The sequence below is a fragment of the Rhipicephalus microplus genome, chromosome X, assembly GCF_043290135.1.
Source record: "Rhipicephalus microplus isolate Deutch F79 chromosome X, USDA_Rmic, whole genome shotgun sequence".
NCBI lineage: Eukaryota > Metazoa > Arthropoda > Arachnida > Ixodida > Ixodidae > Rhipicephalus > Rhipicephalus microplus.
In genome coordinates, this window is record NC_134710.1 from 266,988,597 (window position 1) to 267,008,177 (window position 19,581).

The 19,581-nt window shown below is 49.1% G+C and overlaps 1 protein-coding gene across 1 annotated transcript in view; it reads left to right on the forward strand.

Moving 5' to 3' along the window:
* The first annotated feature begins 918 nt into the window (after window positions 1–918).
* Window positions 919–19,581, forward strand: part of ftz-f1 (ftz transcription factor 1) — a 301,960-nt gene continuing 283,297 nt past the window's right edge. The window contains exon 1 of the mRNA XM_037414080.2: window positions 919–1,203. Coding sequence (XP_037269977.2) covers window positions 1,092–1,203 — 112 coding nt within the window. The 5' untranslated portion in view covers window positions 919–1,091. The remainder of the gene's footprint in view (window positions 1,204–19,581) is intronic.

Here is a 19,581-nt window from a genome sequence, read left to right on the forward strand (position 1 = left end):
TAATAAACAAATACGGTTTCAGTTTTAGTTATCGGCTTTAAAATTTAAAAAAAATAGATTTTAGACACTGCGCGAAGAAGTGCAGCAACATTGAAATCATAGTAAACTTTTTACTTAGCAGATGGCGCCAGTTAGCTTTTTCCGTTGCGTATTCTGTTGTGGATGTTATGCTGGGAAGACCGTCAGCTGTCGCAGGCGCACTAATGAAAATTTTCTATTGTACCGCTGTGTGCGTGTGCAAGAGAACAGTTACGCCAACGAATATAACCGGCCATTATTGCTGTGAAGGAAAAAAAATAATACGCAGTAAAACGTGAAAAAATAGTACATATGCCGACGGCGCTCATCTCTCGATGTGAGAATGGTTTAAACCATTTATACATAAACACTGTGACGTACTTATTTTGCTAAATTTTTTATAATTACTTACTCCGTCCGCGCGAACATTTTTTGAGCTTACAACAGGCATATTCACTGCGGTTACGAATTTAAAAAACCCCAAAAGCTGACAGGTGCCGGGGCGCTGGAGAATCTCCTCGAGCGCGTTAACCACTCGTTACATACGCGTAGCATTAAAAAGGAACGCATGCAAACCTCCCATGAAAATTTAAACTTGCTCCTAACAGCAGCTGAAATCGGCTTGATATAGCCGAACCGGTTGGGAGGAGGAGGCGGCTCATCGTTGGAGGCGGCTTTCATGCGAGCCGCGAAAACCGGAACCACGTGACTGTCGGCGACGGTCGCTTGATACAACGTTTTCAGGCTTTTTTATCGCTTTCGATTTCAAAATTGAAGGAGAAATTGAAACTTGCACGGCGACATTTTAAACTTTCCGATTGTTTTAATCCGATTGCACTTGCTGTTATGTCATAACAGGTAAAGCGCTGGCGATCTCGCCAACTGTGACCCAATTCCATTGCAGCAAGCGACCGTCTGCGCTAACCCAGTGCGACTGAAAGTGATGTTGCGCGTGTATGTTGCTTTGGGGAGCTAGGCCTTGCCCTTGATCTCCAAACGAAGAGGAAAAGTGGCGCTCGTTGTACTGTCGGTGCAGTAACCGGGATTTCGTCGTGCAATCGGTTCGCCGGGCGATGTTGGTGGATGGATTGGCGGACACTTGTTCAGCCTCGACAATGAGCAGCGACAACAGCAACAGCTCGTCGAACGGCAACTCCTCGGCCGCACTGCCCGTCGTCTCGTCCGGTAGGTATTCGATACCCTTGAATGTCGCGCGCGGTGGTTACTTGGTAGGTCTGCTGCGTGCGCCTCTCGACCTAGAGCGGTGTCATCGAGAGGTCGCTGATGCTTTGTCACTTGGTGAATGCCACTCGCGCGCAGCGGCAGCCTGAGCACATGTGCGTTTAATGCGCAATACATTCGGAAATCACGATCGTCGCCGCGCCTGCGGGAGCCGGCCCGCTTCCGAAGTGTGTCGGAAAGTGCGGTGCTTGTCGAAGGTAAAAGCGTTGACCGCGAATCGTCGGCGTTCCGCTCAGTGCCGCCTTTGTTTCGAATGCAGTGAGAGCGAAGCGCGACCTTGGCACACATTTGCGGCTTCCATGCTTCCCGTCTGGCCGCTGAGCAACGGCGCCGTTTCTCGGACGCGCGCGCCGTTGCACTGCGGCCGTAGCGAGCACGCGTTGTGGACCTCGTTGCGTGTCGGAAGTTGCGGGCATTTCTCATTTTTCGCCGCAGTCGGCAGCTTCGCAAGCGCCATAAATAAGATCATCTCCCGATGACCCGTTTTCCGGATAGCGTCTCGCCTAGACATATGCGTATTCAGCTGTTGCGAGTTTCGATTAATTTTTTTTTTGTATTCCCTCTTTTTCGACGGGTGTTAGCCGCTGTTAGTTCCCCTGGTATCATGATTCGCCACGCTGCTTTTCACTGATTATTTTACTTTTTTTTAATTGTTCGTCATCATTGTAGAAGGTTCAGTTGGCGGCTGTCTGGTTTCGCATGCGGGCCTCGGCGAGACAATGCTCCTGCAAAGTCCGCCCAGTGCTCACACACGGGTGTTGTGTTTGCCAAAGAGCAAATTTGCGTCTTGGTTTGCTTAAGTGTTCTTGCTCAGCCAGAGAAAGCGACCGTCTACTATTGAGATGGAAATTTCCGGCGAGCAGCAGACTGCCCGTGATGCAATACGGCGGCGCAGGCGTTGGTTCGAACTGGTTGACTTCTCCATACTCGAGAGCGCTCGCACAAGGCGAAACCGCTATGGTGAACGCTTTTACGCATGTGACTTAATGCCCAGAGGGGGCCTATCGCGCGTTGCGTAATCGCGGGCTTTCTCTCGTCGTCGTATCTCTCTGCATACCCTCGTGCTGCCGGTCATCTATACTATATTCTTATCATTTGACCTCAACTTGGGCTCTAAGGAAGTTCGGGGAGATATCTCTCTTTTCTGATTGCGTCTTACGCCAGTGATGTGCCGAAAAAAAAAAAAGCGACCTAGCACTCATTCACCATGATCGGCTTACTCACCGTTCACTTCTATGACTCAACTGATTAATAAAAGAAGACCGTTCTGTAGTGGGTATGTGTCATCTCGATGGCACACACCTACAAAAAAACCTTCTATTTCAACAAACTCTGTCAGTTAATTTTCGTTGGGTAACCTGACAGTTAATTGACCTTTATCTTTCGAAACTTGTGTATGCTATCAATGGAAGCATTACTTCCGTTTAGGTATTAGGTGGCACAGAAGTGGTGCGCGCTTCTATGCCAGCCCGTATACCCCAGTGTATAATGCTTAAAGAAAAAGAATAAAAAAATTCAGACTGCGTAGGAAGATTGATGTTCATTCTTCGCTGCACCGTTGACTTTCACAGCCGTATGCTCTGTGCAGTTTCATTCACGTGGTGTGTTTCATTTCAGCTCGCGATCACAACGCTTGATGTGCATAATCTTCTACGCACTTTCAAGTGCACGCTAAATCTGAAACTCAACTACAAGGCTGCAGACGGGCAAGCTGCATGCCGCTTATGCGCCGCTAGTATAGTGTCACAGTTACGTGTGAAAAACTATCTTTTTTTGTTGTTATTTTGTGTGTGTATGTATGTATGTATGTGAGAGAGAGGGGGGGGAGATCGTCTTCTGTAAGCGGTGAATGATGTTTTGATGTTTAGTTTATTGCGTAATTTAGAGCTACCTTCTCTTTCTTCTGCTGGCGTTGCTTTGCCGTGACGTAAGATGGTGTTTCTACGCACGCGGTCATTGTTTCGTGCGCCCTCTGGGCAGTAGCGTATCCTGGTTGTTTCTTTTCGATACCTTTCTGCCTGTCTCATATCCAAACATTTTCATATGCGTCAATGAAAGTCTGAGTGCTCAGAGCGCACTGTTTTTGTAGCCTAACGGTGCCCAAAGATGGCCGCGACTCGAGGGAAGTGCGCCCGTGCCAAACGCAAGTGTGCTGTGGATCGCAGAAAAAACAGAGCTGATTCGTCCGCTCTTTGTGTACCACTCGTTTAAGGCGCCATGAACCTGCGGTCAGCACGAGCACATGTATATACAACAGTGGTAGTTGTTTTGCGAAAGGCGATGTGGGATATTCCGTGGGAGCGAGGGTTTTCGCAAATGAGGAGGCAACCCAGCTTGCTTCTCACTGCGGCCAAGGTCCACTGTGAACTTTTCTCCCACCTTCGCCGCGTCAGCGGAGCCTTCTTATGTAAGGCAGGAAGAGCTCGCGTCGCTTGCTTCCGTGTTGCGCGTTTTCCTTATTGGTGAAGAAGAAGAGAACGAGGAAGGTGTGCGCCTACAACGCCATATCCGGCCGAGCGCAGAGGCAGGCGCGCACGACCCTTTCAGCGCGTGCTCGAGCTTTGGCGGCGTTGTATAATACCTTTCATCATCATCACTTTAACTATACTCGCTGCAGGGCAAAGGCCTCTCCCATGTTCCTCCAGTTAACCCCGTTTAATCAGTGTCTTATTCTTTCTCTCGTGTCTTACGTTCCGTGAATGCTCGACTGCCACAAAGCCGAACGTAAAGGTGTTCGTGGAGCTATAGACGTCAGGCTCTGGAGTTTTGCCGGCACGCAGCGCCACCTGTCGACGCAGTTTTGAGTAGTGCAAACCCCGACTCCCTAGCGCAGTTTGCTGCGCAAACAGGTGCAACTACAGCGTATGAAACAATGAGCGAAATATTAGGTGTATTTGCGCATTCAGCGCTTAGAAAAAAGGCTACAAATTTCTCTCCGATAGTCGGATTCGACACCGAACCACCGTGAAGTGCTTGCTGGTTCACTCGCCAGAACGACGGCGAAAATCAAGAGCAGACGCAACAGCTTCGCGGTCTACGAAAAAACAAAAGACCCCAGTGGACGCTACTGTTGCGTTGTGAATTCGCAATGGACGTAAAGCACTACAGTTTTACTAATTTCCGCTGCTCTCGCGGAGCAGAATGGCGAGAGCGCTGCAGGGATGCGGGCCGTTGTGAACGTGTTGGGTAAGCGAATTGCTCGTGTTTTCCACACCTGGTCGCATGAAAAAGTGTGATAATGTAGGTCTCCCGTTATTGCTTTGAGCTGCCTTGACGGATAAGCGTGGTAACTTTGATTATGAAGCTTAACAGAGCCTCTGACCACGGTGCGCGCCGTGCAGCAGTAGACAGCTAGGTGACGCGCGCAATAAACATCCCACATTCCGCCACCACCAATAATTTTAAGTTGTCGCCACCACACAGCATTACGCACGTAGAACTTGGAGGGGTCTAAGTTACGGCTTTAACGGGGAAATGCGAACACGTGCGCCATACAGGTAAATCACAATATTATCGCGACCACGATCAGTTTTTCCATTTTTTTCTCTTTTTTTTTTTGCCGTTGGTCTCGGCGGTTGCCGGAGCTATCTCGCAGGCCTCGGTTTTGCTTTTCGTTGCACACCGAGAAAGTGGACACGCATGTATCCCCTTTTGCAGTATATACAAATAGAAGACGGCCTTCGACAGAACACATCAATTGTTCCCCACAGCTCCCAAACCCCACATATCAATTGATTGATATGTGGGGTTTAACGTTCCAAAACCACCATATGATTATGAGAGACGCCCTAGTGGAGGGCCGCGGAAGACAGAACATTCTAGCATGTGTAATAAAACAATACAACACACAGGAAGCGAGAGATGGGTGGAGAATGCAACTGCAAAGGCGCAAATTGACGGGGCTATTCGTGCCGGATAAAGCGAGCTTTGTACCACTGATTGTAAGATAGATGGCTCGTGTATGCATCATCGCTTTGGCATCATGGGCATGCCTAAGTTTAACGCGTTTAGGCGTTACATGACGCACGTCGGAGTGCTTGCATGCCTCGGACTCGATGTCATGCGATGCTCGCTTGCAGTTAAATTGCCAGTTTCAGAACGCCTAAATAGTTGCAACATCTTTTGCATTGTACGCACAGTTCGTTTTGATGAGCTTCCTACATTTCTGAAGCGAGGTTCGATTGAAATTAAGGAAGGAGCTTGCCAGGTCCTTGATATTCATGAAACCGCACCCGAATACCAACGAAAGAGGAGGGTTTATACACGTTTGCTTGCGGACGGTTCTTTTTGCTGCCCCGCCGCGGTGGTGTAGTGGCTAAGGTACTCGGCTGCTGACCCGCAGGTCGCGGGATCGAATCCCGGCTACGGCGGCTGCTTTTTCGATGGAGCCGAAAATGCTGTAGGCTTGTGTGCTTGAGGGCACTCTGGCGCGACGCAGCGCCAGAGTGCCTTCTAGTTAATTTTGAGAAACTCTATGGCCCGCAACACCTGACGCCACCGCCGCTCGCGAATCTTGCAGCGCTCACCGCAGCACCCTCGTTAGCGCCGTTCAACCCGTGAGGCCACCCGTGCGCAACGCTGCTGCTTCACAACATATCAGGGTCCCCTTTGGGAAGATGGTGTGCATTTGTAACCAGCTGTTGGCTTGCAGCGCATCGCTTCTTTCGCCAGTTCCATCAAGTAATGGCGTCGCTGGTTGGGTCCTGCTAGCGTGACAGGTGAGGGGAAGGAAGTGGCGAGTGGGAAGGAAGCGGTGTTCCACCTTGCGCCGGCGTTCCGTACCGGGCCCCGCGGGATGGACGAGCGGCAAGTGCACAACAACAAGGGGAAGTCCCCGCCGCCGAATCGCCGCTGCCTGCGCTCTTTGCGGGCCCCGCTTGGGCCTCCCTCGTGGCCGCCTCTCCTCGCCCCGTCATCCGTTTCGGACTTTCGCACGACGAGCAACCACAAAGAAAAGCGAAGAGCCGGGGGCCCGACTCGACAAGAAACGTTTTGTGTGTAGGTAAACTTGCATGTCGTGAAAAAAAAAAAATGTAATCGTCAAAAATAGCCGGCCTTTCTTTTATAAAACATCGGTTTTCTTCCGTGTGATATGGGATGATGCAGAGTTTCTTTCGTCCTCTTTAACTGCTTCTGTCGTTCTTTCATTCTTTTGCTTGTCGGTGTTTGAAAATTCTCCTCCGCAGGGCTATCGCCAGTTAAACCGAGCTTGTTGTTTTTCAGGACTCGTCATATTCGAGCTCGTGTCGCTCCCTTCCCTCTTTCCACTCTTTCGCCCCTGCTCGACTACGTTAGGCAATGTTCAGAGCAAAATGCACGAGGAGGCGAAGGGTGAACACTTGTTGTGACGTTCGGCAATCAAAGCACCCCGCAGCCAGCCCGTGCTGTTTGCGTCGGCGCCTTTGCATTTGCGATAAATGTCTTACCTCCAAACACGTAGAGTGAAACAAAATGTAAAGTAAGGAATAAATAAAATAAACAATAAAAATAAAACAGACCGAAGTTCTCGCGAGTTATCAATTTATGAGGAGAGCGCTCGGTGAGTCAATATGAGAGCGAGGAAGCTGCATGTTGTCCGCGCCGATCAGACGACGTCGTCTGCTTACCATCTTCCGCAAATCCATGCGCTCAACACGTTAGCGACAGATGGGAATCTTGGCGCGAGTCGCGCAAGAGAAGTGATACTCTCGTTAGGCAACCGTTAGGCTTGCGAGTCGAAGCGGCTGCAAGGCCTCATGCGGTCACCCTTCTCACCGATTGCGTACGACGCGCGCCCCACGAAACAGTGGTTACACTGCCGCGGCTGCCTCCTGGGTATCTCCCGTTTCACTCGGCGGCGGGGCCTCTTCCGTTTCGCCTGCGTCACCTGCGCAGCGCCCGCGCGGGGATCGACCGTCTCGCTGTCGTCACGCCCGTGTACGCTCGGTAGTGAGCCTCGGTGGCGGCGAGGACGGGCAGGTTTTGTGGGTCTTGAAAGCGATAAGAAAGGGGGGGAGGGGTAATGCCGCCGATAGCGCTACCGATACCGCCTTATCTCCTTCGCCGCTCGTTGCGTGTGCCGGCCTTCCCCACTTGTGCGCGTGGCAAGCGGCTTGTCGGAACGTGCGTATTTGGATTACGCGCGTCCGCCGGAGGTGCCGATAAAAGGCGGGCGACGCGATAACGTCGGAAAGCGAGCCGTTTCGACGCTAGCATTTCGAAAGAGCCTGTTTCTGAGGCTGCAAACGGGCCGAGGTTGTTCCGTGCGCAGCGCCAGTGCCCACTAAATACAAAACGAACGTGTTTCCGAAAAATGCAGAGTTTCGTTGCAGGGGAGTATTTATATACGCGCCGCTCCGTGAAACTTCATCGGTTCGGCTGCGAGTCTCCCTGCAGTCGAATCAAGAGCAATGCTCAGAACGGAAGATAGGAAGTCGCACTGGCGTGTAGAAATTCGTATTAGCAGAAACGTAAGCGTTCAGACACGGGGCACAGATGTAGAGAAACGGACTACTTAAACGTCGAGTGCCAAATGAAATGTCGCACGGTGACTGACGAGTACACGAATACAAAATTTGTACGTATTTGTGTATGCCGATACCATCCACAAATCGGACGGAGCTCGTGTATGCACAAAATGTTTGATTGATATGCACATGAGAGACGCCGTAGTGGAGGGCTCCGGAAATTGTGACCACCTGTGGTTCTTTAACGCGCACTCAAATCTGAGCACACGGGCCTACAGGATTTTATCCTATAGACGGAATGTGATTGCTATAAGGCCCGTATGAAGTAATCATCTTACATGTACCGTAATTGAAACCGTAGAAACTGTTGATCAACTTTTCTGTAAGCGCTCGAGGACCTTCATCGACCTTGTCTCCGCCCCGTCGTGGTTCACCGAATGGCGTGTGAACGAAGTGATTTAGCGTCGCTTCAACACGCAAGTTATCCGTCGTGTAGATTGTGAAAATTGTTGATTCGGTACGGCAAGTTGTCTTTTCCTCCACCTTTTTTTATACATTTTTTTCTACATTTATGTCATATTTACCACACCTGTATAACTACTTCAAATACTCTCCCTTATATACTATTATACCTTCTTCGAGTTCATGCTTGGTTTCTTTATGTAGTGCAACTTCAGAAGTCGAGCCCCTGATCAATTCCAATTTCGTGTGTGAGACTGCAAGCTATATCCTCGCCGGGGTGTAGCCACCGTTTCAGGAGGCTTATCGTTTTTTTTTTTTATAGTGGAGCTTGCCTTAAATTGTCCGTCGGAAATAGAAATGTTCATCGTTATGAACTGGCGGCACGCGCTCTCTTCATCGTCTGCTTCGCTTCCAAAACACGGGCGATGATTTTTTTGTTGCAGGATGTGATAGCCTAATAGCGAGATAACTAGTTGACAGTGAGAGAAAGAAGGATACTTTTTTTTTTGCGATAAGAAAGCCAGTGGGGATTCGAAGCCGCGGTCCCACAATCCCAATGCAAGCGACGTAACCGCTCGGCTATACAGACTCGATATAGCCCCACATGGCATGCCATTGTCCTTTATAGTAGGGTAAAGGGGATGGGAAGTGCGGGTGAGGAGGAAAGAGATTAAATCATGGCTTATGAGAAAAAGAAAGAGAGGGTGATTAGCAAATATGGTGAGGGTAGATACGTGAGGAGGTGGGAAAGGAGGACGAGAGAGAGAAAGTAAGCTAGACAGAAGTATTGATTTGGTTTGATATGTGGGTTTTAACGTTCCGAAACCACCATATGTGATACGCCGTAGTGGAGGGCTCCTCTGGAAATTTCCGCACCTGGGGTTTTTTAACGTGCACCCAAACCTGGGCACGCGGGCCTACAATATTTTCGCCCCCGTCAAAAATGCAGCCACCGCAGCCAGGATTCGATCCCGCGACCAGCGGGATAGACAGAAGGAGTAAGAGAGAAGCATGGAGAAAGGCCCGTGTGCTCAGATTTGGGTGCACGTTGTCGAAATTGAGCCCTCCACTCATGTGGTGATGTTGGGACGTTAAACCCCACCCATCAATGAAGAAACAGGGAGAAACGTATGTAGAAAGAGAGAATCAAATGCACTTTTTCAGCGTGGTGAAATAATGCTGCCTGATCCGTCGAGGCAACAACCAGGTGGTCGAGGACACGTGAGCTAGGTAGCGCGCAATCTCTTCGACGATGGGCTTAGCTGCTGTGAACGCGCGACAGGGTCACGTGCTGCGGTATCTGGTCGCTGGACGACGCGATGCTTGCATCCTCTTTCCGTCTTCTCTTTCTCTCATTCTTTCTGTGTTGCGCTCTACTCTCTCTGCTCCGGCTTTCTCTCCTCCTCATCATCACATGTTCTTACTCACGCTCATTTCCCTTCCTTACCTTTTTGCTACACAGTATATACTATACAAGGTTATGCTACGCGCTGCTATAGCGTGCCTGTAAGCCGAGTCGTCGGGACGCTCGCCTTCGGTTCAAGGGTACGTGGGTTCGAATCCTCCCGCCTCGTACATTTCTTTCTTTTTCTATTTTTCTTTCTTTCCGCTCTCTCTCTCTCTCTCTCTCTCTCTCTCTCTCTCTATATATATATATATATATATATATATATATATATATATATATATATATATTGAATGAACTTGCAGATAGCACATTTGAAAAGGAAATCGTATTTACTAACGTTTCGGCCGTGGCACGGCCTTCGCCACGACCGAAACGTTAGTAAATACAATTTCCTTTTCAAAGATCCTATCTGCAAGTTCATTCAATATAGAAAATATCCGGACCTGTCGTGCCTTCCCTTCTGAATCTGAATTCGCCATGGGCGACCCGATAGCTCTATCTCAGTGAGAAAGAGGGCAGCATGGACCCTCGGGCTGGCTCTGGATAAATATAGGGTCAGGGATTCAAATCCACATTGGTGGTGAAAATGGTGAAAATGTGTAGAGCGTCTGCCTCTGACGGGCTAGGTTCGACTCCCAGTTACGCCGTGCACACATCGGTTTATATAAAGTGCAAACAGACACTCCGAACAAACGCTCGGTGATGCGCAGCACTCATTTTCAAGATTGTCGTTTCTTTCCTCTTTATCTTCTGTATTTGACTCTCTCTCTCTCCCTTCTCATTTGAGGTGCAAACGGTTAGCGCATTTCTTTCAAGCCGCTCTCTCTCCTCTCTCGCTCTCTCTCTCTCTTTCTCTCAGGGAATAACCTATTCCCGCATAGAGATATGCGGCGTGTGTCTATATTGTTCGAGGTCGCTTTCTCTTAGTTTCGGAGACGCTTGGAAGTGTCTGAGTGAAAGTAAACCCCAAGCCTCTGCTCCTCTGTTCATATCCGCCTACTTCATTCATCTCGCTGGCAATTTCAGGGAGCTTTCGCGGCTGTCGAGTGAGTACTATGTTTTGTCTATGCCAGCGTGATATCGTGCCTCTTAATTTAATTAATTGATACGTGGGGTTTATCGTCTTTAAACCACCGTATGATATAATTTAATTGGTAAGCTAATTTTTACCGCAGTATGTGCGGCCGATAAAAATACAAACCCTACAGCGTCTTGTCTATATATAATACATTGCTATCGTTGCGAAAGCTTTGCCTTTGGCCTGTATCTGCGACATTCATTCTACTCTTTTTATTGCTCCATTCAAGGACATCCGCTTTAAAATATATATTAACAACATCGGAACTGTTTTACTAACATTAGGATTTCATGTCCTAAAACCATGATATAATTACAAGAGACTCCATAGGGGAGTTTTCCGGAAATTTCGACGAATATGTTTTTTTTTTTTTAAGGTGCACCTAAGTTGCATTGAAAATGCGGCCGACGCGGCGGGGTTCTACACCGCGACCTTTCGGGTCAGCATTCGAATAAGTCATCGCTGTGAGGAGGGTGGCATATATATGACCTAATCATTTCGACTACACTAAGCATTTGTTTTCCTTAAGTACTCACGTGTTTGCTGCACTCGCATTCGATTCAGCACAAGCGGGCGGGAAACCTAATTCGCTCAGCTGCTGTGGACCACGCGGTCATTGAGCGTCGGTTACGCCCACATTCTTCGCCGTGTTTTCAAGATTCTCTCTCTCTATAGTTCTCTATCACTATAGTTTCTCTCACTATAGTTTTTCACAAATAGTACATGGTATTATTCTAAATTCTTTTTACAGTCCAACTTGCTGTAGTACTTTTAACGACTCCCGTTTTCTTTCGGACGCATTGCGACAATTGGACGATTGGCCAGTCTCTATGCAGATGCTACTGGATTACCGTCCTCGCCTTTCTTCGGCTCAGAAAGTAGTCAAAGCTGTCTTGTGCTTTTTGAGGACTACAGGCCTACGTGACAACCTTTAAGTTTTGTGTAGTGCCACCGCTGGATACGCGCCAGCCGATAGACTGACAATCCCTTTTTTTTCTCTTTCTTTCTCTTCCCTTTCCCCTCTCTCTCATCTTTATGCCCCCTTCCCATTCCCCCAGCGTAGGGTAGCAAACCGGGCATGTGCCTGGTTAACCTCCCGGACTTCTCTCTTGTTCATCCCTCCTCCATCCTCGCTTTACCGCGGGAGTCGTTTATGTCTGCAACTGCCTCACTTCTGATTGGCCGTCCTTGATACAGTGCGTAAGGGGCGCGCGCACGGCGCACGTTTAGTTGGAGGGATGTTTTTCCCCTCTCTCTCCTTCTCCTCGTGTACGTATAGAAAGCGTGCGCTATTCGCCTGCGCGTCGCGGCGGCGCGCCATTGTTCTCCTGCGGGGGATCGTCTTACACGCTCCGCACATTGTATCACCTCTGTTTCCGCGCGTCGAGTCTAAGGAAGGGTTACTCTGGAGTGGCGCGGTGTCGCGTTCACTGCATGCACGTTTGTTTTTTTCTTGTTGCGCGTGGGAACGGGGCTTGCGCGTTCTCAACGGAGAATACGTAGGGACCTCTATAGCTCTAGGATTGAAGCTCCAAACTTTTGCGCTCTTTTGCACTCTCCTCGCGTTCTTGGCTCACGGACGTCACAGGCGCCGCCTATACCGATGGAGCAGATGCTGCAACATTTGTTAACTCTCCGCTCTCAGTCGGCGTGCGTATATATACTCTCATGGAGTATTGTGATTTTCGACACTTCACTTGACGCCGGGTTGATGTATAGATGAAAACACTTTCGTGAGGTTTTTTCGGGAAGGTATGACCGTTGATCCAGCGACTATACAGTCGTGCTCAATAAAGCCTTCGGACTAAAATAGCGTCTTCCTTACAAGTGTGCCAGTTTGGGCTAGTTGGTATGACATGACGATAGTTATAGCGCGAGAACACAACGACGACAAAGAGCGCTCGTGTCCTTCTTGTCTCTTTGTCGCCGTTCTGTTGTGGCGCTATAACTATCGTCATGTCTTCCTTACGTGTCCGCTCTGGATCTCGAGACTGGGCACTCCGCGCGACAACCCACGCACACCTCTTCGCGTCTTCACGCCTTCACACCCGCGACGTTATTCATTCCGGAACACATAACGATGACATAGTCCGAGAAGCGCCTACAACCGTTCACCGTTCGTCACTGGACTGTTCTCAAGGCTTGGGGATAAGCACTCGGACACTGTGACCGAATGGCGTCAGGAAGTGAACTCTTGAAGGTTTTCTTACTGGAAGCCGTGGACTATGCGATATATACAGGAGGGGACGACAGGGCAGATGCCGGAGATCTCTGTTCTTATGCGTTAGTCTCGTGCTCCACGTGTGCAGTAATTATCGAATGCCCACTATAGTTTGTTTTCAAACCTTTCCGAACGGTCGTAGTCGTGGTCACATTTATATTAGCGGCTGTTAGCGATCAGAGGTGATGCGTCGCGAGGCTTATTTTCCTCCCGATCCGGCGTAAGCAGTGTATACTGCGCGGTTCTGCTGTAAATCACGCCCAGGGAAGGAAGGCTCGCCACTGCCACTTTGATACCGAATAACGCCGATCGACTGGCCAGCTGCCAGTGATCTGCGGAGGCTTCATTGTATTCCTTTGTCCATTGTCGTCCGCCCGTGTGAGCGGCGTCGCGAGCGGTGAAGTTGGCCGCCGTCTGCTATAGGCGCGGCTGCCGCGCGAGAAGTGCCGTGGCGGAGGTGGCTGTCGGGCGAGAGTCACTAATAAACGCCTGACTCGTATAGGGGGACGACAGCGGCAGCTATTCACGAACGAGGAACATTGGTAGTATCATGCATGGCGAATGTGAATGTGCGCGGCTTGGTCGGCGGGTATTCGGGGAAGTTTCGAACGTTTTTCGTGGGCAAAGATGAACTCTTGAAAGATGGGCTACGAAAGAACTCAAATACTGAAGGGCAAATATACATGACTTCCTTACATGGCGAATGTGAATGTGCGCGGCTTAATTGGCGGATATTCAGAGAAATTTCGAACGTTTTTTGTGGGCAAAGACGAACTCTTGAAAGGCGGGCTACGGAAGAATTCAAATACTGAAGGGCAAATAGACATAACTTCCTTTTTTTTTTCTCCTGAAGGTTTTCATCCAAAATGGAATGTTTCGCTGTGTCTTTCGTGTCCTTCTTGTCTCTGTGTCGTCGTTTTGTTCTCGCGCTATAACTATCGTCATGCCATACCAACTAGCCCAAGCTTCCACAGTTCTTAGTTTCGCTCATATGTAGCGATGTTTCTAATATAAAACAGCTTTGGTGGTTTTGGGACGTTAAACCCCACATATCAATCAATATTAAAACAGCTTACGATAATGAGGAAGTGCAGCAGATTAGGAATATGAACATATAGCCCGCCCTACTGCCATATATTAAGAAATCGAGAACACCTGTTCCTTTGAAAGAAGAGTGGGTCTAAACCGGAGGCGGGGGGGGGGGGGGGGTGCGGCAAAGGGATCGTAGCGTTAACGTAGATGCATCAAGTTTCAAGTTCAAGTTTATTCTTTCTCGTAGTATTACATAACAAAAAAAGGCATACGGAAAGTGGTCCCACAGTTAAGAAACTGCAGCGGGACCTCTTGTTATTATTTACACAACAAAACTAAACATGCGTTGCTTGAAAACAAACTTATTCGAGAGCAGCATATTTTGTAGTTATAAAGAAGCATGTGGTAGCACAATTTATTGCATAGCACGAGAGAGTAAAAATACACTGAATGGTTGAATTCGCAAAGAAATGACAAAAAAAGCAAGAAATTAAAACAAAGAATCGGTATAGTTTACAAATAAACCATATAAGCTTTTAATAATCGCTAGTATGATGACAGTGTAGTTGAAGATTTTAAATGAACTGGTAGATCATTCCATACTTTGACACTTGCAAAACCAACAGTTAGTTTTCCGTATTTGCTTCGTGACTGTTGCGACTGGGGTTTGCAGGCCCCAGAGATCCGGGATGAAGATGTCGAGGCAGGAGGAAGTTGACTTATTAGAGGGAGTTTATTCACATTATCTACATGGCGTGCTCTCGTACATGACGAGCTCTTTCTTACATGGAGAGCTCTCGAATCTGGCGCTTTTTTACATGGCGCTCCTTCGAATGAGCCGTGTGGCTCATATTAAGAGTATGTTCTCCCCAGATCCCTAGATCAGGGAACGCGTGCAGATGGCACTGTCCAATCACGGAACACACATAACCGGCGAGGGTGACGAACATGCGCGGCCCACGTGAACGTCCAATATTTAGGCGATGTCACTGCACTGCCATGTGTCACCAACATGGCTCTTCCTCGTCGTGTGTCTTCCGCTGTGCGAAGGGTCTCCAGCTCACGACAGCGCACATCAAAAGGGCCGCCGTAACCAAGCTCAAAAAACTCCCAAGCATTTCCCCGAGGGTGAACATGGTTAAGTGCGAATACACGGGGTGATGCTATGAGGGGTATTTATTAATTCGCACTATTATATTTATTAATCACACTATGGTGCCTTTATGGTGTAATGGTTCCTGGGAATCGCAGTTTGATCACACGGGGGAGTTTACGTTAACTCACTGGCGAATGCCAACGGTTTTTAACTTTACTCCCCCTCACGACCCGCTCTCGACGGGAGACTGAGAGAGAAGGCGGGCGCGCGAGGGAGAGGGGTGCCCGCGAAGCTGCAGCGAGCGAGGATAGCGGAGGAGCGAGCGAAGGGGGAGGGGGTATAAGGCACGTTACTGACACCGATATCAGCGTCGCGTCCGTGAATGAATGAATGAAACCATGTTTATTCCACTTTGTTCGCGCCGAAGGCGCTGCGGTGGACAGTCAGGGCACTATAGCAGGGGGGGGGGGGTAGAGCTGCCTCCGTTTTATTACCGGACGTCATGGAGGCAGCTAAGTGGGGGCCGCTTGAATGGCTTGAATCTTGTGGCTGTCGCGGAGCCGGTCGCCAACCGGTGGCGCGGCCGGGTCCTGGAGGAACATGATGAGTGCTCGCCAGAACTCGATGGCGCGATCAGGGGGCGAAGGCTCCGGGCAGGCCCATGTCCGGAGAGAAGAAGGCCAGGGTCCCCGTTTTATGGTGGCCAGGGCACGGAGCCTAGGCGGGTTGTACACAGGGCACTCCCAGCACAAATGGTTGAGATCAGCCCGGCAGTTGCACGTGGAGCAGAGACCTGTCGCGTCCGTGGCTTATTCGGTAGAGCGTCGCGCTGCGGCCCGCCAAGTCCTGCTTTCTTTTAAAGATAGAGAGAAGACTGCGGACGCCGCCGACGGCGGTGGATGGTTTGGGGTCGCTTATAAAGTGTATTCACACTTAAAAGCGTCTGCCGCACTACTCGTTCAATTAGCGGGGCGATTTGCGGCTGTCGCCACTGTTCCTTCCAAGGAAAATGCTGCACTTGTCGTCTCGTGAACGGCTCACGGCGTCGTGGCGGCACGATGCCTCACCCTCCGGCCAGGAGGGACCATGCCTGGTGGACACAGGCCGCCAGCCGTTCGGCGATTTGGTTGAGGACCATAAGAACGCCGCTTCCTCGTCAGCTCAGGCGTCAGTCGCTACAAGACTTTGGAAGTATAATATTGTTCTTGGAAGAGAACCTAGTACTATTTACATCAGCAAGACTGTTTCGACCAATGACCTAAATTAATTGTGGGTTTTTAAGAATGCGATAAATGATGATGCCGTGGTTGTAGGATATAAGCCTATAGTGAGATTTAACTCAGTGAAAATGGATGTAACATGAGCGTGATAGGGAGCCGAAGGGATAATGTGAACAGCATTATTTGGATGTGCTGCAGAGGGGCTATATGACAGTGATATGTGAGCCCCTATGATGCTATCCAGTAATTTATGTGACTGAAGATGAAGACATATATACTCTAATGTCAGAAGAGCTGAAAGTAGTGTCGTGCCTTTAAGAGCAGCCTGACGCCGTGTGCTATTTCCTTTTCTAATGGTGTGAATGTTGAATTAAAAAAAAAAGAATCAAGTTAAGACCTAAGAATGAACGTTGATGCTCGTATGGGGTGGGATCCTATGTACAGCGGAGAAATATGAAATCGAGGTTTATTGCGCGAACTGAAAACCATGTAGGGAATATGGCAGGGAATGGCAGACACATATTCCATGGCAGGGAATATGTGTCAGCGCCTCGGTTGCCGGTCATGGCAGATAAAGAAAAGCCGATTTACATTTACGGTTCACAATGACGGGGAACCCGTACATAGTAACGCGAGATAATTGTTGAATATTGCGCTGGTGGCGGATGAATATACCCCGCAATATATAGGCACAGTCGTCGTATTTTCATATACCCCGCAATATAGGCCTAGTCGTCGTATTTTCAATGGTATCTCAGTTTCGTTGTGGTTTTTAGCGATGAAACCTAGATATGCATTTCTTTCATTCTGCTTGTTCTATCAAATGCCTTTGTTTCAGCGAAGAGTTACCTCGCGCATGGTAGTATAGACTATTTTACTTGGGCGCCCCCATCTGGGCTGTTAAGTCGATGTTTTCTATAGTTTTGCAATTGCGATGTGAATGCGTAAGGACATCGTACGCACCAACCCAACCGTTTTCGTGCGCACGCGTGTACTGTAACAATCTTTGTTTAGTTGTTATTAAAGAGACAAAGCACAAAGTTTTACAGCCCAGCATGGTGGCACTGAGACACCTCCGTAAAATAGTGACTATGTATATCTAGTGCTAAAAAATGTAATATTGGACGAGTGTCAGCTTTGCCGATGCGTGAGTGGTTAGTGTACTGATTTCACTGTAGGATACAGAAGCCTCACGTCACGTCGTTCATAATTAAATGTGACTAGAAAAACAGGCGAGAATAACTCATTCATTGTTTTGATAACGGGCAGCGTGTCCGCTTTGTAAACGTGTCGCTTTTGCGTTGCGGGGCATTAATCATGGGTCGCGTGTACGAGGGAAGACACGTAAAAGGAAAGATAATGCCCGTTTTATGCAGACATTTCTGTTACGCCGAGCCGCAGGGTACGCTCCCTCCGCGCTGTTAGCCTATTTACATTGTATAGCAGATGGATGAAAGATTGGTCGTCACTTGTTATGCTCTCTATAACACTTAAAGGTCAAAGCTTGCTGCACACTTGACAATTTGTTAAGTTATACAACAAGTGTGTGTGTGTGGGGGGGGGGGGGGTGAGAGACACATACCTATATAGACGTTCTCATGTATATATTGCACTGGGACGTTGTCGTGTGACTTCATGTGATACGACTGCCTAATGACGTCACCGACACAGATGTCGTCATCAAGCGATACTTATTCTAACGTTCGTGGTGACACCACGGCCTCAGTGGATCTTCGCGAAGTGATAATTGTTAAATCTCGCCAAATATTGCAAATTCTATTGACTCATGATATATAATTAGACTTTTGCCGTACAGTAAGTAAAGCGGGAGCGTCTCATGTCGTCGTTATGCGGACGATTTCAGCACTGTTCTCTGGACTCGCTTCGAGAGCCGCTTGTCACGGTCGCGTTGCCCTGACCGCTCTCACGTGACAGAGGAGCTTTGCGTAGGGATGGACGATCTGTTCCCCTCCCTCCTCTTTCACTCGCCACTGGGTCACTTCGTCGAGTTTTAATCGTGGCCTTTTCCCGCGTAAAGTCTGCTCGCTCGCCTCCGCTTTTCCGCCGCGCAGAGAAAGATTTCCGGCGACGACATTCCTGCTCCGTCTGGGTGCCAACAGCCTAAGCCGTATTTGTGTAATTTTGTGGAGAACGAGTGCGCTAGCAGAACATCGATTTTCTGCACGCCACAGCAATCCTTGTTTTGTTGTTAAAGTTCGCAAAGCAGTCAAATCGATCTAAAATTAACGCTCGTGAGCGCTATAGATTCACCGGACAGCTGGAAACGCTGTATACATTTCCGCCACGGCAGGTTCTTTGTGTATGTAGCATTAAAAACAGCTCATTTAGCTTTAAACGCGCTCCACATTAGGTTTGGCGATCCGGTAAGTCTGAATACATTAGCGAAACAAGAGGTTCCTGGTCTTGAGCCATCCGCCGGTTGAGTATCATTTTTTAGTTAAGTAGTGCATGTTAAAAATGCTAAAAGCGGAAGGGATTTATATAAGGAACAGCGTACGCTTACGTATATACTGTGCGTGCCTGAACTGTCCCGCTGCAGAGCGCGAGGAGCATATATATGAAGGAGAAAAACTAGGTTGAAAGTCGGCGTTCATTTCGTACACCTCGCTAGTTCTGTATCTTCCTTCGGGGGTTACACGCGTGCAGCTTTTGTTTTAGTTCACGGGAAAAAAAAAGAAAAGAAATGGAACACAAATCTTTCCAGTCGGGGTATTGGGATTTCTGGCAAAGCCACTGCACGGGTCTCGTCTCGCGGAAGGGCCGACGACTCGCGCGTCAGCAGCTGCGCAGCTCTGGCTGGCCTGCGACAAAGTGCAGGCCTTTGCTTTGGCAACTCGTGCGTCGTTGGCGGCGGTCACGCGGTTGCTCGTCGTGCGTTCCCACGGCATCGCTTTGCTCGCCCGAGGCATCTCTCCTCCTCCTCCTCCTCGCCGTGCTGCTTCCTTCCACCGGCTCTGTGTGTAGTTGTGATCGCGCCCTCATCAAGGCGACGGAATGGAGGACACTGTTCACTTTAAGAAGAAAGGGCGAACTTGGCATGACTTTGTGTCCCGCGGCAACAATAGTCATCTGCCTCGCGTTTTTTTTTTCTTTCCTAGCGGTATCACCGCGCACTCGGTATTTCCCGGTCACGAAATATCGCCATGACATAGCATTCTTGACAGGAGAATTCGGAGCCCTGAGTTTTCAAGAAGTGAGACGCGATCGAGGCTGATGACAATGTTTGTTATGCCCCCCCCCCCCCCCCCCCCCACAAAAAAGGAAAAGACTCCCACCAGACTCCCCAAGTATCGCAAACTGTCCTTTAGAGCGTTACTTTTCTGGGTGGCTCTGCGGG